Genomic DNA, 23,601 nt, shown 5'->3' with positions numbered 1-23,601 from the left:
TGCAACAGCACGGCGTACCCCGTACCTGCAGCTACACGTAGTTTCTGACCACCTGTCCCCTGCCAGCCTCACTCCCATTTGCACGGACGGTCGACCAACGTCTCCCTTTTCTAATTCCTATTCCTTGCAGATTTACTCACTTGCTTAAAAAATTGGCCCCTCTGGTATTTCAACCTATTTTTGTTTTCAAATAATTTTTGTTTACCTTGAGAGCTAGAAGATTCTCTACTGTGCAGTTCTTATCAAGAGAAACTGACTTTCCAATAATCTGGAGAGCATCCCAGTGCCTTGGCTTCAGACAGGGGTTTCCCAGAGCTATGATAGTAGGCAGCCCTTGTTTAAATTCTGTCACTGATTGCTTAAGATGGGTCACCAGGTCGTTTTTAGGTAAACCTGCAAATAACAACCAATCATACTTTTTAAACCAGAAAACAAGTTTGCTATTTAACATAATTCTAGTTTTGCAGTTATTAGGCTGTACTAAAATAGTGAGTTTTATTAACATCACCCTCCCAGAGGAATCAACTGTGGATTAAAACAAAGAGCAAGAGGGGCGGCCTGGGTGGCTCAGTCGGTTAAGCATCAACTTCGGCTCTGGTCACGATCTCACAGTTCGCGAGTTCGAGCCCCGCGTCGGGCTCTAGTGCTGACAGCTCGGAGCCTGGAGCCCGCTTCAGATTCCGTGTCTCCCTCTCTCTCTGCCCCTCCCCCAGTCATGCTCTGTCTCTCTCAAGAATGAATAAACATTAAAACAAAATTAAAAGAAAAAACAAAGAGGAACAGTTATCAGAACTGATGATTAAAACCCGAGACCAGCAAAGCCAAGTTTTCTTGGCAAATTTGACGCCAGCTAACATAAAGTTTCCCAGATTTTTACTGACTAGATATACGGACTAGTACACATATACACATTCAAAAGACTGTTACAGGTTTGGGGCTTTTACATTCTGCTCAGTAAGGAGGACCATCAAAGGGCGGGGGTCCCTCACTAGCATTTCATAAAGAACATATTTAACTCTGCAACATAGGCACGTAGGTCAAAGTTCTGCCACAGACCAGGGCCAGTCTGTCCTCTGGCCCTGGCAAACCTTGCCAGACGGGACTCAAAACCTCTGCCGCTGAAGATTCAAACCTCCTAAAAGAAAAAGACAGGAGACAGAGGCCTAGCCAAAGACGGGGACTCAGAAAACCCAAAAACTACACCTATATGCTTGAATATCCAATCTGTCCAGATGGGGCTTCTTTTATAAAGCCATGCTGAATGATAAAATGTTTCTAGAGGCGTAAAGGAAAAGAGAATAGCTTTGGCTTCTCTAAGGCTACATTTTGGAAAAGAGCAAGATTTTTCTGGGAAACTGTGGATAAGAGAAGCAGTGTCTATCTGCTACTTCACACACCGTTCGCTGGGGCAGAGAAGGGACAAGGCGCCGGGAGAGGATTCGCAGAATGAGCGTCACGTCCCAGCAGTGACACTACGGATGATCTGTCCCCGGCTTTCCTCTTTTCTAAATGTTTCGTGATGTTGTTATTATTTCTCGTAGAATTCAAACCCGAGCAAGGTCAAGGATTTTTCTGGCGAGGAGGTTGCAGTCTGCAGCGTCCTGAGGGTAAGGGAGGAGCATCAAGAGCGAAGGTGCTCCCTTGCCAGGCGGGTGAGACACTCGCCTTGCGGAGAGGACAGGTCTCACAGAATCGCTGGAACAGGAACATCAGTGTCGGCAAGATTTCAAATTTGAGGATTTGCAGAAGGGAAACCTCTCAAAGGGACTTTTTAGCTATTTCTCCCACTGGCCAAGGGAAGCCGTGGGCGAAAACAGTGAGCATCTGGGTGAACCCTCCGCGTACGGGTGGGCCTCTGTCATCAAAGCCGCGATCGTGGTGAAGCGTCTGCGGTCTGGCCTAGGGAAATGGCTTCTAAAGAATACACAAAATTGTTATTACTCAAAAAAATTTTTTTCCCACCAAATTTCAATCTTTCTCTTCTTCAGGAAACGATTCCGGCCCCTACGCTCCTGTGCTGCCTCTCCAGCCACTAATGGCCAGGCGTTGGGAATAGGCAAAGCGGTTAAGGTCGAGAACAGTGATCTTCCTGACCCAGAGGCCATGCGGTGTGTGTAATTCTAGGTGGGAAAGCTTGAAATAGATGCCGTTACCTTTCTCTAGCACGGAGATCACATGCATCCATCTTGAAACGTTTCTCTGCATGGATTCTGTGTCGACACTGTGGAGAGGTCTGTTCCTCCACTCCCTAAGGAGCGTTCTCCATTCCTCCTGTGCAGCCCACAGTGTCTTCCTCAAGGTCAGGTCACACTCGATGTCCGCGATCTCCGCACGGACGATCTGCGCGACGTCCTCCATGTTCAGGGAGTGCATGTGGGACTCGGCGTCGTCAAAGCAGTGCTGGAAGCTGGAGTAGGTTCTAGCTTTGTGAGCCAGACCCGCGGCTTCCTCCGTGAGCGTCCGCATCATCTCCATGGCGCTGGCCACACCGGTCTCGGCACAGAGCAGAACGGGAGTTCTGATCTGAAACACGGCAGGAAGACATTCTAAGAGATCATAACGTTCAGGACCCCAACGTGTTTTACTGACAGCAGGTTAGCATGTGACCTAAGTTTTAATAAACAGTCATCATCTGCAAGGACTGCCCTTAATTTATAATTGTTTGTGTCTATCAGAAGGACTTTTAATTATTATTACCATCATAGCAATAATTTGTCGTGTTCCTTCCCTCTCTCAGGCACTGTGGAACTTTAAGTAACACATTACCTTACTTACTAAATCCGGACAACAATCCTGAGAGGGGTTAATATTTTTCGTAATTTTTCAGGGAAGTTCTAGTTATCAATAATTGTCCCATCATCAAATGGTAAGTGGCAGTTTCAGGGTATGGCTGGCTCCTGAAGTCGTTTCCTTTTTCTGATTCTATTTAAATTTGTACAATTTTTTGTTTTAAGATGTTATTTTTTTAGGGGCACCCGGGTGGCTCAGTCAGTTGGGGATCCAACTTCGGCTCAGGTCATGATCTCACAGTTTGTGAGTTTGAGCCCCTCATTGGGCTCTGCGCTGACAGCTCAGAGCTTAGAGCCTGCTTCGCATTCTGTGTCCCCCCCTCTCTCTGTCCCTCTCCGCTCTCTCTCAAAAATACACATTACAGGGGCGCCTGGGTGGCGCAGTCGGTTAAGCGTCCGACTTCAGCCAGGTCACGATCTCGCGGTCCGTGAGTTCGAGCCCCGCGTCAGGCTCTGGGCTGATGGCTCGGAGCCTGGAGCCTGTTTCCGATTCTGTGTCTCCCTCTCTCTCTGCCCCTCCCCCGTTCATGCTCTGTCTCTCTCTGTCCCAAAAAAAAAAAAAAAAAAAAAAACGTTGAAAAAAAAAATACACATTACACAAAATTTAAAAAGATTTTATTTTTTTTAAGTAATCTCTACACCCAATGCGGGGCCTGAACTCACGACCCAACTGAGATGGCCAGGCACCCCGTAACTCTGTAACTTTGTACTATTTTCAGGGCGCTTGTCACACGCTGCCTTGTATTTGGGTTTGACTACCGCACATGAAATTGTGGGCATTTGCAGCACTGACCTCCAAACAAAGATAGAAGTAAAGGTCTTCCCTGATTTATTACTTCTTAAATTATCAGCTTCTCAAGATGGACAGTTTCATCCACTTATTTCTGAACACCTCATGGAACCTTGTACAGAAAATGTAGAATGGAATTGTGTGTGACGTTGTGTCATATGCAGTGTGGTCACCCAGTAAACGTTGAGAACAATCATAACGTAATACGCTGTATAAAACTACTAAACGGTATTGGTGATAATGGATAGAGCTTAATATGTACTAAGAGGGATGCCCGTGTCATGCGTATATAGTAAAGTTTTCCTTAGGCGTCTCCCATACTTTTCCATTTGTGAACATTCGTCTGTGTTTGTCAACGAGGAACCTCCGGGAGAGGCAGCTGGAGAAAGGGTCTTCCTGGCCCACAGGCGGTCGGTCTCTGCAGCCCCGTCTGCTGCCTTTTCCAACTGAGATCTTCACAGAAGGACCTCAGCCCTCGGGCACATAAATCGTGTGAAACGTTACAGGTCAAGTCAGAAGGCGGTAAGGAGGCCCCACCCCGGGTGTCTGGTGGAGACAGGTCGGTACCTGCTCAGCTCAGCTCTGCTCACTGGTGCAGACGACCTGCAACACAGGCCCCGGTCTCAGTCGGGTGTCCCACCTTGCACACTTTAACAAATGTGAATTGTGTAAACCGGACACTTGTGTAAGGGCCTGTAACTTTCGAGTACTGTTTATTTAAAATAAGTGCACAGGGGAAGGGACAGAGAAGGAGAGAGAGAATCGCAAGCAGGCTCCACACTGTCAGCCCAGAGCCCGATGCGGGGCTCCAACTCACGAGCCCGGAGATCAGGACCTGAGCCGAAGTTAAAGTCGGTCGCCCACCTGAGCCCCCAAGAGCCCCTCAGTCATATCTGAAAGACCGCAGGTGGGATGTGTGCACCAAGCACCTTCATGAGGAACGTGTTTCACCTTCCTGTGTCTGTGTGAAACAGTACAGATCGCCCGTGTCGGTGGAGAAACTGAACAGGCATAATCTCACTGAATGACACTGTGCCCGAGGCACAGTCAGTATGGGACTCACAACTTGGGGTGGTGCTGAGGCCAGAGAGGTGCACACAAGCACGGTCTCTGGAGCCTGGCTCTGACTTGCTGTGTGACCTTCAGCAAGCTACTAGACCTCCTTAAATCTCACTGTTATTTGCAGGCAGGTACAGGCGTAAAGCACTCGGCACACAGCATCTCTGACACTCGGGGAGGGTGTTTATCGTACACTTTGCTCCTCTGAAGTGACTCAAGTTGTAGCACTCGTTACCGCCGGCCTGGAATAAGGCCCAGAGAGACTTCACGGGTCTAGCTCTTTGGGCCAGGGGCCTCCTGTGGCAGAACGATGAATCCTACGGAAAAAGTCACCACTGTGCTGTTGTTCGTGGTCTGCATGCGTTCATCACCGAAGACGATGCTAAACGTCAGTTACAGGTTCGTGAAAACAGACATGCAATTTTTCCTCCCATTAAGGTTCACAAGTCACCAACGTGCTGTCTGCGGAGTCTAGGTGAGGAATACTTGGATTAAACTATTTACCTAAGATTCTGTAGGCAGCAAGTGCCGCTATGCTTATTAGGCCTAAGGGAAACTAAGAACCAGCTGCTTTTTGATGAAAAACACACACTGACCTTGGTCTTCAAGTTGCTGACGTCAACTCGCAGACCCGTGATGTGAGCTTCCAGATTGTCTCTGAATTTAGCAACAGCGGCGTCTTTATTCATCTCCCTTAACTTCATGGAGGTTTTTAGTTGCCCAAACTTGACAAGAAGAATTTTATAGATGGCAATTTGCTCTCCTGAAATCTGGACCTGGTAATACCTTACAACAGAATGCAGCTGGGCAACGATGGAGTGTTCTTTCTCTAACACAGACAACTTTGAGGAAATCCCCTCCAAAAAAGCAAAATGTTCCACAAATTCTTCAATTTCAGTGGGATCGCACTCCATCTTCCTCAGTGAGGTCTCCACAACCTGGATCATTAACACATCAATTGTCATTACAGGAGGATTGTTCACTGTTTTAGAAGACTGATTACTCTTAGCATCTGTCACTACCTTACAGAATTATAATTTCACAAGAAAATGAAGACATCGTCCAGACATTATTCTAGATAGTGTTTAAACACTGGAGCATGAACACGCTCAAATCGTCTCTATTGTTAATAGAGGGAACGTGAAGGTACCTGCATATAAAATGAACGCGAAGATACAAAGGAAGTAATATCGTGAATAATTTTGTCCCTAAGAAATGAACGCAACAACGATGGGAAGGGTGTGGCTACCATGTGGATGATGCGGAATTGCCGCCATGTTTGGAGCGTGTACGTTCCAGCTCTATATATACGTGATCCCGCTTTGCTCTGATCGCGTGTTGGTTCATTCGGTGTTATCTTCTCCAGTTTATGCAGGAGGAAATGAGTCTCAGAGGGATTCGATTTTGACCTCACTACAGGCAAAGATGTAGTGAGTTACAGGGCTATGATTCACCCAGACATGATTCCAAATCCTATTTTTATCCATTGTAAGTATTCATTATAATTATATGCATAACGTCAATACTTCTCCTAAGTGTATTTATATCATTCCATGAAATTTTCAAAATAATTGCATTTCTATACTCACATTACGATTTTTATTTTTGTCTCCTATTTCCAGGCTCTTAATGAATACTCATGCGTGATTTTGGAAGCAGTGTCATTTCCATTTTCAACTTCACAGGCTTGAATTAATTGACTGTACGTGTCTAATTTTTCAAGCACTATATTCTCTTTGATCGTCAAATAGATGTTCGTACAAAACACGCAATACAAAAAAGCTTTTAAAAGAGAAAATCCCTATTACACCATCACTCAGAGATCACCACTGTTAACCCACCAGCAGTTCACATGAACAGGCTTTACGGAGAGGCTTGTGTCTGAATCCCAGCTCCAGCACTTCCTGTGTGACCCTGAGCAAGTAGCTTTACCTTAATAAACTTGGGAGTCTTCATCTATAGCTCTGAGGATAAAACTTCCACATTTGATTGACAATGTTCAAAAGACCAAGTAAACACAGCTATCTTGACTGTACCCACAAATCCCATTTAAATGCCAGAGAAAAGAAACATTTTAAAATGCAGATTTGTATCACAAAGAAAACAGATAATTCCAATTTTGCGCAAGAGGGGGCAGGAAAAGGTGGAATATACCTAAGCTTCCTTTATGTCACTAGTAGGACACTGATATCAAAGACCGATAAGGATGGTAAAAGAAAGTCACAGACAAATTTCACTTATGGGAATAGATGCAAAAGTCTTAAAAACAATGCCTGTAGGGGAGCCTGGGTGGCTCAGTCAGTTGAGTGTCCAACTTCAGCTCAGGTCATGATCTCACAGTTTGTGAGTTCAAGCCCCACGTTGGGCTGCAGCCTGGAGCCTGCTTCAGATTCTCTGTCTCCCTCTCTCTCTGCCCCTGCCCCACTCATGCTCGGTCTCCCTCTCCTTCAAAAGTAAATAAACATTAAAAAAATTTAAAAAAATATAAAGTTCGTGTATGTGCACGTGCATGCTGGCCGCTAAGGCAGTCTGGAGGCAAGAGCGACCTAAGAAAGTCAATTAATGTAACAACCACGTTAAAGGCTTAAAGAAAAAACCCTGCATGATTAGGTCAATAGACGCAGAATAAGCATTTAATAAAATTCATTTCTGATAAAAATTACTCGTGTCAGATTAGCAACTCTCATCCAGATAGGGGAACTGCTTTAACCACATCAAGGGAAGCTACCCGAAGCCTCAGGAAATAAATAATAAAAACACACCAGGGAGCATGCAGGAGCCAGAGAGCGGATGAACGGAGAGAACTTTCAGCACAGGTTCCTAAACCAATTACAACTCAGAGAGTTTTCTGGAACAAAAAACCCTGATTCTTCCAGCCGCAGAGATGCGGTTTGCGGAGACTCACGTGTGTCTTAGGGTTGTGTTCCGGAAGCGTTTGAGAGCTTTACGATCGGTACCTGATTTCACTCCTACAACCTCTCCAGGTGAGTGGCTAATATTATCCCCAACTTACAGATAAAGAAACTGAGGTAGGGTGAGATATAAGGATATTAACTAAGGTCTTCCACATAGGAAATGGAAAGGCCAAGATTTTTTTTAAAAAAATCAGGTGAAGCAAAATTTACATATAAACGATGCTAACTGAACGTTAGGGTGAGTTTTAACACAGTTATGCACCTGTGTAGTTACCTCCATAATCAAAACACAGAAAGCTTTCACTGCCCTGAGACCCCTCGGGCCCCATCCCAATCTTCTCCTGCCCCTGGCCTCACACAGCCACCTCTGGTTGCTGTGACCGCGGGTAATCTCGGACTTGTCACGTGACATACACACGGAGTCGTCCAGCAGGCACTCCTTTGTGTCTGGCTTCTTTTGGTCAACGTATTTTTGAGATTCATCCAAATCGCACATAGGGGGAGTTAAGCTCCTTTTCCCCGGTGAACGCTAACGCCCACGCACGAACGTGCCGCCTTTTCTCTGCTCACGTCTTGCGGGGAATCTGGATTCACTACAGGCTGTGGTGTGGTACTTGTGGGCGAGGCTTCTGCGAGTATTTGAGTCAAAGTCTTTGTGTGGACCTGGTTTTATTCCTGTTCGGTAAACACGTCCCCTTATAAGAAAGGGCCAGTTTTCCGAGGGGCTGCACCTGCTTCGTTCTCACCAACAACGGCTGGAAGCTCTGGTCCCTCCACGTCCTCCTCAGAGCGTGCTATTGTCGGCCTCTTCAACTGTAGCCGTCGAAACGGGAGTGCGGTGGGACCTCCCTGTGGATCTGACTTCCCTGAGGACGGCGACGCTGGGAACACTTGAATCTGGCGACCGTCTTCTTTTGGGAAGCCGCGTTTGTTACAGGCGGTGGCAAAATGGTGGTCACGATGGTGCCTGCTCTTGCTTGGGGCTGATCCCGTGTGCTGACCAAAGCCACAGCTTCGGGCGAATAGTAGGAAAACTTGGTATCGCGTGCTGTCTCTTCCGTTACTTTCAGTGAAACCCCGGGAGGTGACCTCACGCCACACGAAGCTGGGCAGAGACTGAGGGAACCGCAGCTCTGGTAAGAAAATCCTCCTCTGCCTCCTGCACAGAGTCGACTTGAGGATTCTTGAAGTCGAAGGCCGTAGAAGTTGAGACAGCTAACCGCTTCTGAGCTCTCGATGAAAGAGGCGGCTTCAGTGGTGGCCTTAGCAGGAGAGGTGACTAGAGCCCTGCCTCAACCGAGCACCCTCACCGAAGGTGGGACGACAGGACGGGCAGAAAGCTCGCCGGCGGACTAGTAAGGGTGTAACTTTCCCCCCAAGTCCACGTTCCAAACAGCGCCACACACAGAACCGTCCCTTTAGGGGGGATGGGGAAGTGTGCAGCACAGACAGCAGCTAAATATAAGTCATCAGTGATGCTTACTAAGGCCCATCCAGGTGTTCAAACTCATGCCCTTGCCGTACTCGTTCAGTGCCCAGCAAGCACAACCTCACCAACGCCCGGCTCGGATGGGGCGGGTCACGCAGAATGATACACCCGGAGAGTCATCCTACGGGCACAAGCGGGGCCGCAGGGGACAAGAGACGGAGATCTCCCCCGAGATCTGAGAGGAAGGCTGCCAGACTGACTCAGCACAGAAATTAGTCTACCGAGAAGCAAATTCTTGTCCCTTCTGTCCACCAAGATTCGGTATTAGCTGCAGACCACTTAAGATAGCTACTTCTCCATTTTCTTTTTTTATAGGAGGGAAGTTTCCATTACAGTTACCCTGTCCCTTCACCATCTTACACCGGGCCAGGGGGGCTGCAGCCTGGTCTTTATTTACGGATCACCAGAACACTAAGCGGCCAGGTCGCACTTGATAAGGAGGGCCGGACGTGGCGCGGGGCCCACACTCACCCCTACCTCTCAGGCGTCCACGAGGAGGGAGCCCCGCTCGCCTAGCCCCCTGGTGTCCCACCGCTTCGCACCCACGTCCCGGGGAAGCCGAGTGACTCCCGCGACCGGGGAGTGTGGGGGCAGGGAGCGCCAGGCTCAGCACAGGTACCTCCTCTCGGCCAGCCAGCCTGCCCCACAAAGGCCGTGTGCTCCCCTCTGCTCACTGCTGGACAAGGCCAGGGGCTGGCCACAGTTTCTAGGGCAGCCGGTGCCGAGAGGGCTGAGTCTCTCCCTCATTCTGACCTTCAGTTTGGGGACTAATTTTAAATAAATAGAAGCCATCTTCCCCAAGGTCCACCTTATCAGTTAACAACAAAGGAACTATCTTCATCTCCCTTTGCCTTACCTTGTCTTACTTCTCAGTTGGCTCAGTACCCAGCCGGGTATATTTATTCCCAGAGTGGGAATATTTATTGTGCCCCCTAAACCTCGATACACGGGAAGAAGGGTGCGGACAGCCAAGGCGTCGAGCGCGCGGACGCCGTGAACTGGCAGACCTGACGCTCAAGCCACCCCTCTCTGGCCTGCCTCCCTCCGCCGCCACGGAAAAGGAGCCTGAGACGCGCCCACTGGGCCTCCAGCCGGGGGCGGAGGCGGCACGGGGACGTGCAGTCACATGCAGCGCTGCCGCTCCCCCGAATTTCTGCCTAAGCGAGGGCGCGGCGCGAGTGGAGCAGTCCCCACCACGGGAGCCGAGCGGAAAGAGCCAAGACGCTGGGCTCCTGGCCACGTGCGGCCATCGGACCGGCCTGGGCGACCGGCACCCAGGCTTGTTTTCGCACGAGACAGAGAAACCCGCCGTTTAACAGCCTTTTGGGGGCTTTCGGATCCTTGTTGGGGGAATTCGGTCCCGACTGAGCCGGAAGTGACTTCCCATGTGTCTCAGGGTTGCTGTGGTTGTAAAGATGACGGGAACCCCAACGTACACAGCACACGGTGCCTCTGGTCTAACGGACACTGGCCATCCTCTTCACCCTTCACGGATTTAACAACCGCTAAACGCTCCCTCCTTCTGCGGACACTCCCTCGCTTCCCCAGCTCTCCGGTCACCCTGCAGGCTCCCCTTCCTCTAACAACCTCCTAAATATTGACGTTCTGGGGGCTCTTTTCCATCGTCACCACTCACATAACCGGGGCATTCCCATTCACTCGGACGACCTCTAGGACCACTTGGATGCCGGTCGCTAAACGTGCGCTCCCGTACCGACTCCCTCCTGCTGGCCGGACGTGCACACGTGCACATCTCTCCCTGAGGACGGCACCGTGAAGCAAGCACGGTGCTCCCTCTCCTGCGCCCCACGGCCCACCCCGCTGCCTAACCAACACGCCGCAAGTGTCATTAATTCCTGACTTTCTCCTATTCCCACATTCTGCCAATCGCTGAACCTGTCGATTCTCTCTCTGAAACAGATCTCAACTCCCTCTGCTCCCCAGACTCCACACTGCTACTGCCCTTGTCCGAGCGCTCATCGCCTCTCCCCTAGGGTCCAGAAACCACTCTCCTCCCGTCTCATCCTACCTGAATCCATTCTTTACGCTGCAGCCAGAGTGGTCCCTGCAGAAATGAAAGTGGTATCATGTCCTTTTCACATTTATAATCTTGCAACGATTCCCAGCAGGGAAAAAAGGGAAAACGTGGGGTGCAATTTTGGAGATGGTGGAGGAGGTTTCTTTGAGGAAATGACATCTGATCAAAGACCCAAACAAATGTAATACGTATCACATTTCTGAGGATAACACTCATCAAGTATGTTTCCGAAGTACGTCTTTTAAAATTATAACCTAATAATCGTAAAGACTCTCACGCAAGAGGCATTTCCAAAAACACTTACTTCTAATAGATTTGTGCTCTTGTTTTCAATTACAGATCGCAGGAGGTCGTGACTCAGACGTATGATATTCTCAACATACGGTAAGCATTCTGACTGATAATCGAGACTTGTAACTTTGAAAATACCAATGCGTTTCTCAATGACCATGTTGACAATGTGTTTCAGATACCTTCTGAATTTAGCTAGTATAGTTTTAAACTGTGTTGGAGTTAATTCTTCCATAGAGGACATTTTCATACTCATGACTTTAGCACTCTGTACGATGGTACAGTATTTTCTAAACTGGCAGCTGTAAGCACTAACCAGGCCCATTGAGTTACCAATAACGGTCAGGAGACTGGCAATCTGTAAATAAAAATGTCAAAAAGTCAGAATTTTAAGAGTAAAAAACTTATGCTCTAAGGGGCTAATAGTTCTATTAAACTATTTAAAACCATACTTTTTTGTGGAGTTCATTTTGTTGGGAACCTACACTAAAGAACTATGTTGGAAACATAAGACTTTAAGAAATTAAGATAGCCTTTTAAATATGTGGTGTTTCTGAAAAGGCCTACCAAGCCATTTATCTTTATCGTCAGCATGTTGTCTTGAGCCGTGGCCTAGAAACACCAATCCCTCATTCCCTCGCTTGACATCCCACTTCAGAATAGACACTGTGCACAGCCCTGCACCAGGGCACCTCTATGTACCGTGTGAACTCCCCCAAGACACAGCTATTGGACGAGGAGTCATCTGACCCAAGTGAAGACAATTAGATTCTCCTGTAAATCTGAACAAAAATACCCAGCCAGGTGGCAATGGGAATGTAGGGGCCAATGCAGGTCAACGACTGGAAGTCAATATCATGCAGGAACCATAAAACAGAAAGCTCATTTTCGGAGGGGAAGTTGGAAAAGAACAAAGGAGAAGAACTGAGCTGAAAGCACATGAGTGGGACAGACGGGAGAGAAGATGGAAATGGCATTTCAATTGTCCTAAGTTAGGATACTCAAATTTTTCAATAAATCCCTTTAATCTAAGAATCAGCCCAGTATTCCCTAAGACAAATCGTTCTTAAACTCACTTTGTTTTGGTAGGTAGGATCCATTTCAAAAAGAACCTGACAATCTGGCCATCTGGTTGTCTTCTTATAGGCAATGCCACTTTCAGTCTTATTAGGTAAATTCACAATTAAGACCGATTCAGTAAAGACAGACAGGCGGGGATCTTGGCAAAGAGGAACAATCTTGGCTAAAATACATAATTCGAAAGTTAATATTTTCTGATGTCCCACTGAAAACAACACCTTAAAATTATCCATGACATCTAAAACCACTGGACTGAAGCTAATTTATTATGAGGGCTAAACAGTATTCTATACCGATAAACGGAATCTAAGACAGTGTAAAAGTCTGGATTTAATATTATGGAAACAACAGAACCACTCACAGGTACTGGGTGGTGTTGGGGCGAGGCATAATTAAATAGAAGCTAAGAAAAGTCATTAAGAAATAGTTGGAATGCCCATGCTATGTGATGCCACGTGGAGAGCATTAGACCAGCACAGTGAGGGGATGAACGGGAGACAAAGCTTCACCGCCAGTGCTTTCACAGACAAGCTGAAAAACCGGGTGTCCATGGGCAAAAACCAACCAACCAACAAACACAAAACTTTAACCTACACTTCACACACTATGCAAAAATTAACTCAAGATAAGCCATATACCTAAATATAAAGCACAACTTTATTAATATTCCAAGAGGAAATACAGGAAAAATCTGTATGGCTGTGAGTTAGACAAAGAGTTTATAGGTAACAAAACATAACCCATAATAGAAAAAAAAGTGGTGAGCCGTACTTTATCAGAGTTCAGAAGGTTCACTCTGTGACAAAGAATGAAAAGATGAGGCACAGACTGGGAGAAAATGTGTGCAAATCTTGTATCTCATAAACGACTTGTATCAACGATACATATAAAGACTTCTCACAACTCAACAATAAAGAGACAAACATCCTAATGAAAATAAGCAAAAGATGTAAAGATCTGACCACAAAAAATGTATCCAAGCATATGCATATAAGCTCATGAAGAGATGAACAGGGAAACAAAACACAACCACAATGAGACCCACTACAACCTACCAGAATGGCTTTTTTTTTTTTTTTTTTAATCTGACAATACCAAGAGGTGACAAGGATACAGAGTGACTGGAGCTTTATACACTGTTGGCAGGAATGCAAAATGATAGAACCACGTTATAATTCTCATACAATTAAACATCCACCTACCATATGACCCAGCAAGCCCACCCCTGGTTATCAGCTCAAGAAAAAAGGGATCTTACGTTGTCCAAAAACCCGTATGTGAATGTTTACGGCAATTTTATTCATAATTGCCCCAAACTGGAAACGACCCAGATGTGACTGCAGAAAGAAACTTTGGTATATCCAGACAGTAGACTATGACTCAGCAATGAAGAGGAGTAAGGCTGCTGTCCCCCGCAGCAAGATGGATGAATCTGAAATGCACCTTTCTAAGTGAAAAAAGCCGGACCCAAAAGGCTACCTACGCATCCACTTGTATGACCTTCTGGAAAAGGCAGAACTATAAAGACAGGAAACAGATCCGAGGTTGCCGGGGGTAAGAGGTGTGGAGGGTCCAACCACGAAGGGGCAGCACCAGGGAACCTGGGCGTGATGGAGTGGTTTTGTATGGAACCTGGATGGCGGATATGTAATTGTCAAAACCCACAAACTGCATGGCGCACAGAGTGACGTAGTAGGTCTTAAAACGCCAAGCAGGATGCTGGGAGAACCCAACACGAATACGGATGGTGACAAAGTAGCCTGCTGTGTTACTAGTGACTCAAGAGGAGGGGTAACAAAGGAGACTCTGGAGAGCAGTGTTTTGACTGAAAACTCTCAGGACAGAGGGGAAAAAAAACCGCCCGCAAACACTCTGGTTGATACATTTGCGTCTCAAACAGGTGCGGAGCAGCCGTTCTGACATTATTTTACCTGCATAACAAGTCAGTAACTACACTGTTACTTTCCATGTTACTTTCTAGGTCTTTTCACTGATGGGCCTCTAAGTGGCCCCACTCCCACAATGAGCCCGTCCCGCGGCTGTCCCCGAGGAAACACAAGACGGGTGTGAGCCTCCTGTGCCTGAAGAAGCTACAGTGCTCTCCACAAAAGGGCACAGGGCCCATTCGGAAAGAGCGGTTCTCCGAAAATAAGGCCAACCTGAGCAACAAATTAAGTAACAGTAATACTCTCTTTATACTCCCCAGACTAACACAAATATCCCTGAACCTAGGAAATCCCTGGGGGCAAAATGTGACATAATTAAAACAGCACAGTACTGGCACACGAGTTACAGACACAGTCCAAAAATGAAATAAAATAAAATACTAAAATACAATAAATGATCACAGTGGCGTTTCAAGTCAGTGAGGGTGAGGAATGGATTATTCAACGAATGATACTGGGACAGACACATCATTAGTGCTTTGGGAAAAAGTTATAAGTCAGTGTATGCAAATACATTTTAGAGCAATCGAAAGCTTAAACATAAAAATGAAATCATAATTAGAAGACAAGTAGGAGAATGCTGTTTATAATATGTGATCATAATATGGGCAAGCGTCTCTATGATACAGTGCCCTGAAGCCTTTTTCCAAAGGCTCTACAAATGTTATACTTTAAAAATAATGTTCTGCTTAGGAAAAAATATCACCATAAAATCAAGGCAAATGACCTATTTTTCTTAAAACTCATATTAAAGATTAAGGGTTAATTTTCTTAACCCAGAAGAACTACCAAGCAGTACGAGAAAGACTTCTGCCCCATCAGTGCCACTCCTGTGGACTCAGTCTGAGAAGGACCCCATGGAAGCCACAAGCCGTGTGCCAGACGTTAACTTCATGACTGGGTATAGGAATGAGAACGTTTAATTTTGCATGCATGGTTAAACATATTATGGCACGTTAGCGTAAGGGAGTATTATCTAGCCATCTAAGTGACAATTATGAGAACGACTGCAGCAATGAGGAAAATGCCTCCAATATAACGCTAAGTGATAATAAAATGTTTTGTTAAAGTTTTTTTTCAATACTGATTTTTGAGAAAGAGAGACAGAGTGCGAGCAGGGGAGGGGCAGAGAGAGAGAGAGAGAGAGAGAGAGAGAATCCCAAGCAGGCTCTGAGCCGTCAGCGCACGGCCCCGTGCGGGGCTCGAACTCACAAAACTGCAAGATCATGACCTGAGCTGAGATCAAGAGTCAGATGCTTAGCTGACTGAGCCACCCAAGCACCCTGATAACAAACCATTTTAAATGTAACTTTCACTCTTGTATGCTTATGAAGGTAAAAATGCAAAAACTATGTGAAAACACATATTATATGCAGGCAGCTGAAATGATGGGGTGGTTTAAATTTTTTTTTTTTTCTCCAGTAAGTTTACATGCACACAAATGCACGCATGTATGCAAACATATACAAATGTGAATGTAGATCAGTGAGTCCACATTTACATAAATAACTGAATAAAGAAATGGATCTGCGAAGGTGATAAGATCCGCTAATAAAGGCTAAAATTAGGGGGTAAAATTTTCAGAAGAAACAAAAAGGTCTTTGACAATCTCAAAATACCCCTCCCCGAACTGACTAATAACAAGAGGAAACATACACCTTCCAAGAGTTGCCACGGGTCCTGCTGTTTTAAGATGTTTTAAGACTCAGACCGAGAGGAAGGGACACGTTCGGGGGCCAGGCTAGTAATAGCTGTGTAGCGTCAGACTGGATACACAGAACTAGAAAAGGACTGATCGAAATCGGTTTCAGATGGAAACAGTATCTGTTATGCTAGTAAGATACAACTTAGTTAAGTCTTACAAAATTCTGTGGTATATAAAAAACCCAAACCTTACACTGTTTTCCTAATTCCCGTCTTTTATGCACTCCACAGTCACGTGTAGAAGTCACACATCCTCAAAGAATCCCAAATTCACATCGACTGATCCCAAAGACTGCACATTCCCGATCCCAATGGACGGTGGTGTGCGCTCCACCACTGGGTGTGAACATCAGATGCCTGAGCCTGAGAGAATATTCCCAAAGGAGACAGTGTATCTAGCTACGCTTTAAAAACACTCACTTATACGTTTTTCAATGTCAGTCACCATATTTTGAATTTTTCTTGAAAAATCTAATCTGTTGGGAACTATGAAGAGATTTGTAGCAAATTCTGAAAACCTGAAAAAAAAATAAAAGCATATTTCAGAAAAATGCAGTAACCACCAGAGACTACAATTACTTGTAATATCAAAAAGGTCTGCTACTTACTCATCATACATGTATTTATTCTCGAACTCGGTCATGATTTCTATATCTACAAGAGTCCATAAAAAAAAAAGAGAGAATGAAACACTGATTGGTATTTAAACCAGCTAGGTGACCACCTGCTACGTGGCAGTGCTTTCCAGACATCCGAGAATACGCGGGAAGGTCACCTAAGAGGTAGCACTCTAGCACTCCACCGCACCCCGGACTGTGATAATGAGGGCCGAGCTGCGGTCTGAGGGCCTGGGTTTCTGACAAGCACGCAGGGGTGTTCACTGCCAGGAAGGGGGTCATCAGGCCCCAGGACTGAGAATAGTGTGCGTAGGAGACCAGAATGAGTAACAGTGTTATCGCTTACATGCACCACAGATGATCTGAGCTTGTGCTTAGAGCTTTCTTAACATTTATACTGCTGAGAAGTGATATTATTTCTTAATATTTATTATCGCCGGTCAGCGATAATAGATAAACTACTAAAATTTTCTGTCATTTGCTCTTTTCCGGCTGTTAGCTATCTCCTTTCCTTCTTAATAGTCTCACTCATCTTACCTGAAGGTATTTCTTCACGGTTGTAACAAACTTTTTTTGGTTTCTTCATTATTGGCATTTCTTCACTCGACTGTTTTATGACACAACTGACTTCATGTTTTGGTGCCTCCTCTTGTTCACACACCCCAGGTTCCTCAGAGCCATTGTCAGACTCATGAAAGTTCTCTGTGGAAGTTTCTGAAGAGTCACTCTCTTCAGGAGACCTCAAGCGTAGAGTCACTTCAAATACTGGTGCATATACTTTTCTCAAATTGCTCTCCACTTTGATATGATTCAAAATCTAATTAATAGATATTAGAGTGACAGTGACAATATATAACCGAAAGAATATTCCTTTCAATTCAGGATAATACAGACCTAAACTTTAAATGATAAACAATAACTTTGGGGTAATGAATACTTGCATGTTAAAATAAGGTAATGTAAAATACACGATGCATTGTAATGCAGGAGTTCCCCCAAAAGACTGTGTAAATTAACACCAGGGTGGTTACATATTGATCATTTGGGAGCTTGTTAAAAATACAAATTCTTGGGGGCACCTGGATGGCTCAGTTGGTTAAGCGTCCGACTTCGACTCAGGTCATGATCTCACGGTCCGTGAGTTCGAGCCCCGCGTCAGGCTCTGTGCTGATGGCTCGGAGCCTGGAGCCTGCTTCGGATTCTGTGTCTCCCTCTCTCTCTGACCCTCCCCCGTTCATGCTCTGTCTCTCTCTGTCTCAAAAATAAATAAACATTAAAAAAAATTTTTTTTAAAATACGAATTCTTGGGGGCGCCTGGGTGGCTCAGTCGGTTAAGCATCTGACTTCGGCTCAGGTCATGATCTCACAGTTTGTGAGTTTGAGCCCCGTGTTGGGCTCTGTGCTGATAGCTCCGAGCCTGGAGCCTGCTTCAGATTCTGTGTCTCCCTCTCTCTCTGACCCTCCCCAACTTGTGCTCTATGTCTCTCAAAAAATAAATAAATGTAAAAAAAAAAAAATTAAAAATACAAATTCTTGGGCCCCATCCCCAGAGATTGAGTTAAAAGATCTGCGGCAGGGCCCAAGAATCTTTCTGTAATTAAAGTATAATTAACATACAATGTTATATTAGTTTCAGGTGTACAATACATTGATTGAACAATTTTATACCAAGAATATGAATCCTTTAAAAGCTGTGCAAGTGAGTCTACCGTGTACTCACGGTTGAGAATTAGAAATCGGGACTCTCCTTCAAAACCACTGCTGCAGGTCTGACTTCTTCACTGGAATATACACATCCAGGTACAGGTACCCGTCCCTACTGGAGTATACACATCCTAGTACGGGTACCCGTCCCTACTGGAGTATACACATCCTGGTACAGAGAATATGTACTGAGAATATGCACATCCTGGTACAGGTACGCGTCCCTGCTGGAATACACCCATTCTGGTACGGGCACCTGTCCCTACTGAGAAACAGCCAGACTATTTCTCGGATAAATACCTTTCTTAGACAATGTATTCGCTCGTAGGCTCTGTCTAGGCAGGTGTTCTCAACTAACGTATCCATCTCTCTTACCCACACACAGCCCGCTGTTCTGGAGGCATCCAGGGTTTCTCAGAGTGGTTGTCTCACTCACCTGCCAGAACCTCAACTACTCCATAACGAATAAAGGCAGTTGACACTGTAAACAAACATTGTTAGCACCCTGTGAAGCCGCTAAGGAAGAGCCTGAGCAGATGCTGAAGGGGACACGCAATCTTTAGAGGTTGTACACAAATAAACGCGGGAGTTTCGGGGGGTGACACACTGCTGCAGAGTGGGTAATGGTGACTGCACACAGCACCGCGCGTATGGTAACGCCACTGAATTTCACGTGTAAAATATGCTCGAAACGGGCAAGTGGATGTTATGTATGTTTTATCACAATCAAGAAGTTCAAAGACAATTTCAAACAAACATGATGCGTTGTATAGCTTCTTCTGGAAAATGACCTCTAATCCTGGTAACGACCGGACCTTGAGCCCTACACACTTTCTAATGTTACAGTATTACAAATAGTTGGCGTAGAATTATTCCTGAAATGCACGTAGTACAACTACTATTCGATACGGCATACTTGTATCTGTGTCCACTGCTTGAGTATACCCGATACAGTATACTCCTAGCACACTCTATTATTGGACACAGTTACTCTTGGGTGAGTGCTTATCATGTCCTAGGCGCTAGAGTAAACAAGTTGCCCTCACCTCATCTTCACAGCAACCTAGACAGAAATTATTACTCTTATTATATATAAAAAAGCTGGTATTAATTTGTTAAAGGCTATATTGCCAGCATGTGATAAGGCGGAAGTCATGGGTCTGCCCCTCCCTTGCCCATTCTCTCTCTCTTGCAAAATAAATAAATAAATAGAAAATAGAAAGCTTCTTGGCAAAATACAAAGGTATGAGAGTGAAGTCAAGCCAAGGTTATGAGGGTGAAGTCAAGCCACAAGACTTGAAGTCAAGTCAGGATGGGAGAAAATATTTGCAAAAGACATAGCTGCTAAAGGTCTGTTCTCTAAAATATGCAAAGAACCCTTCCAACTCAACAGTTAGAAAACACATAACCCAATTAAAAACGAGTCAAAGACCTTAACTGACACATCAACAAAGAAAGTATACAGGTGACAAACAAGCATATGAAAAGGTGGTCCACATTATTTGTCATCAGAGAAATGCAATTTAGAACAAGGACAATTTAGAACCAGACAAGGAGTGAGAGTCCCAAGCAGGACCCGTGCTGTCAGCACAGAGCCCGATGTGGGGCTCGAACTCACGAACCAGGAGATCGTGATCTGAGGCTAAACCAAGAGGTAGATGCTTGACCGAATAAGCCACCCAGGAGACCCAAAAAGTCTTCTATTTCAATGAAGTCCAGCTTATCAGTTCTCTCATGGATCGTGCCTTTGGTGTTGTATCTAAAAAGTCACTGCCACACTTAAGGTCATCTAGGTTTTTTCTTATATTACCTTTAAGAGTTTCTTTAATTTTGCATTTGACAAATAGGTCTATGATCCATTTTGAGTTAATTCTGTGAAAGATGTGAAGTCTGAGTCTATATTCATTTTTTTTGGCACATGGACGTCCAGTTGTTCCAGCACATTTATTGAGTACCATCATTGCTCCACTGTATTGCTCTTGTTCCTTTGTCAAAGATCAGTTGACTATACAGTAAGATCTTGGATTGTGAGTAACTTGTTCTGCAAATGTTCCACAAGACGAGCAAATGTTTCTAATAAATTTTAACTTGATAAACAAGCGATGTCTTACAGTACGAGTAGTATGTGACACCAAACATCACATGATCACCACTAAACCAATCTTCTTGAAATCTGCTTTGATATACAAGTGCTTTGGATTACAAGCATGTTTCTGGAATGAATTATGCTCACAAACCAAGGTTTTACTGTATTTATGGGAATCCATTTCTGGCCTCTATTCTGTTCCAGTGGTCTATTTGACTGTTCTTTCATTAATACCAAACTGTCTTTTTTTTTTTTTTTTTTTTTTTTTTAACATTTATTTATTTTTGAGACAGAGAGAGACAGAGCATGAACGGGGGAGGGGCAGAGAGAGAGGGAGACACAGAATCGGAAGCAGGCTCCAGGCTCTGAGCCATCAGCCCAGAGCCTGACGCGGGGCTCGAACTCACAGACCGCGAGATCGTGACCTGAGCCGAAGTCGGACGCTCAACCGACTGAGCCACCCAGGCGCCCCAATACCAAACTGTCTTGATTATCATACCCTTAAAGTAAATCATAACGTCAGACAGTGTCAGTCCTCCAACTTTGTTCTCCTTCAGTATGGTATTGGCTATTCTGGGTCTTTTGTCTCTCCATATAAACTTTGGAATTAGTTTGTCATGATCCACAAAATAGGCCCTGGGATTTTGATTGGCATCGCATTGAAACTATAGATCAAGTTGGGAAAAGCGGACATGTTGATAATACGGAGTCTTCCCATCCATGAACATGGACTATCACTTCATTCTTTTAGTTCTCTTTTGATCTCTTTCATTAGAGTTTTGTAGTTTTCCTCCTATATACCCTGTATGTATTTTGTAAGATTTATACCCAAGTATTTCATTTGGGAAGGTGCTAACGTAAATAGTATTGTTTTCAACTTCAAATTTCACTTGTTCACTGCAGGCATATAGGAAAGTGCCTGACCTTTTAAAATTAACCCTGTAGCCTGCAACCTCACTATAATCACTTATTAGTTCCAGATTTTTCGTTGATTCTTTTGGATTTTCTACATAGATGAGCATGTCATCTGCAAAGGAAGTTTTAGTTCTTCCTTCCCAAACCGTATACTTTTTGTTTCCTTTTCTTGTCTTGTTGCATAAGCTAGTATTTCCAGTACAATGTTGAAAAGCATTAATCAGAGGGAACATTTTTGCTTTGTTCCTGATCTTAATAGAAAAGCTCCAAGCTTGTCACCACTAAATATAAGGTGAGCTACAGGTTTTTTGGTAAAGATTCTCTATCAAGTTGAAGAAGTTACCTTCTCTTTCTAGTTTACTGAGAACTTTTATCATGAATGGGTATTATATTTTCTCATATACTTTTCCTGCATCTATTATATGAGCATGTGATTTTTTTTTTAGCCTACTGATGTGATGGATTGCATTAACTTTCAAGAGTTGAACTAGCTTACATACCTAGGATAAATCCCACTTGGTGTATAATTCTATGTTGGATTATGATTTGAAGATTTTTTTATATCTGTGTTCATGAGAGATATCTGTCTGTAGCTTTCTTGTACTGTCTGTCTGGTTTTGGTATTAAAGTAACATTGGTCTCATAGAATAAGTTAGAAAGTATTCTATCTTCTGCATTCCTCTGAAAAAGACTGTAGAAAATTGGTATAATTTCTGTCTTAAATGTTTGGTAGAATTTACCAGTGAACCCAGGTGGGACAGGTTTTTAATCACTCAAAAAAAATCTTCCTCATACTAGAAACACTAGTAACAAAACAAAAAACAATGCATTAAGATTTACATTTTCATGATATAACAAATGGTTATGGTCTGTACTTTATAAATAGTTTTGTAATTCAGTAAGAAAAAGGAAGAGAAAACGCCATAAGAAAAATGGGAAAGAACATCAAAAGGTCATAAAAATGAGAAATACAAATAGCTAATAAGTATAAGAAAAACACCCACTACAAGTAATAAGTAAAAAGATCAGTTAATCTGAGATTTCAGTTATCAATAAGCAACGGTCAGTATAAAACAGGATACATGTAAAAGGCACTCTTTAATAGAAATCAGTATAACCTTGTCTAAAGAGATACTCTGCAAATGGAAGACTGCAAAAAGGCCTATTGTGCTGATTGAGTATTAATCCTAAGGAAAAAATTAAAACAGTGCAGGGGCACCTGGGTGGCTCAGTCGGTTAAGCCTCCGACTTCAACTCAGGTCATGATCCCGTACCTCATGGGTTCGAGCCCCACATTGGGCTCTGTGCTGACAGCTCAGAGCCTGGAGCCTGCTTCAGATTCTGTGTTTCCCTCTCTCTCTGCCCCTCCCCACTCACACTCTGTCTCTTTCTCTCTCAAAAATAAATTTAAAAACATTAAAAAAATTAAAAAAAACAGTGCATGTGTTTTTATCTAAAAATATTTCTATTCCAAAGTGTTCATAAAGAACTAGTAGAAGCATCTAAAATAACAACTCCCAGGGCGCCTGGGTGGCTCCGTCGGTTGAGCGGCCGACTTCGGCTCAGGTCATGATCTCGCGGTTTGTGAGTTCGAGCCCTGCGTCGGGCTCTGTGTTGACAGCTCAGAGCCTGGAACCTGCTTCAGCTTCTGTGTCTACCTCTCTCTGCCTGTCCCCTGCTCATGCTCTGTTTCTCTCTCAAAAATAAATAAACATTAAAAATTAAAAAAATAAAATAAAATAAAATAAAATAAAATAAAATAAAATAAAATAAAAATAAAATAACAACTCCCAGTACAGGCTGGGGCTACAAGGCTCACAGGTTAAATCTAACAAAAAAATATCTAAGATTTTTATGGAGAAATTATAAAAGACATTGAAAAAATTCAAGAAGACTTAAATAGCACAATCATGTCGGAAAGATTCAATATCATAAAATATTAACTCTCCCCATCTTCTAGGCAATTTCAACCAAAATCCAAATAGGGTTTGAATCTAAACTGTATACAGAAGAGCAAATGGCTGAGAATAAAAGAAGACTTATCTCAAAGCTATATACCATTAATCCAGTGTGGGATCGGCACAGTGAGAGGCAAACAGATCAACAGGACAGAGTAGCAGCTGGGGAACAGAAGACCCACATATGGGAATCAGATGGTAAATGATAAAGAAAGAGCTG

General features: G+C 44.3%; 1 protein-coding gene across 1 annotated transcript in view; it reads right to left on the bottom strand.

Annotated features, from left to right (window-relative positions):
• The window catches only part of DNAH14 (dynein axonemal heavy chain 14), a 404,678-nt gene that overhangs the window by 220,184 nt on the left and 160,893 nt on the right, over positions 1 to 23,601 (bottom strand). The window contains 9 exon segments of the mRNA XM_042976694.1: positions 206 to 393; positions 2,154 to 2,523; positions 5,235 to 5,576; positions 11,072 to 11,107; positions 11,385 to 11,729; positions 12,448 to 12,614; positions 16,522 to 16,619; positions 16,710 to 16,755; positions 17,256 to 17,535. Of these exon segments, the coding sequence (XP_042832628.1) occupies positions 206 to 393; positions 2,154 to 2,523; positions 5,235 to 5,576; positions 11,072 to 11,107; positions 11,385 to 11,729; positions 12,448 to 12,614; positions 16,522 to 16,619; positions 16,710 to 16,755; positions 17,256 to 17,535 (1,872 nt within the window).

The sequence above is a fragment of the Panthera tigris genome, chromosome F3, assembly GCF_018350195.1.
Source record: "Panthera tigris isolate Pti1 chromosome F3, P.tigris_Pti1_mat1.1, whole genome shotgun sequence".
NCBI classification, from domain to species: Eukaryota; Metazoa; Chordata; class Mammalia; order Carnivora; family Felidae; genus Panthera; species Panthera tigris.
The sequence above is the reverse complement of the archived record's forward strand: the minus strand, read 5'-3'. Positions and strand labels throughout refer to the sequence as shown.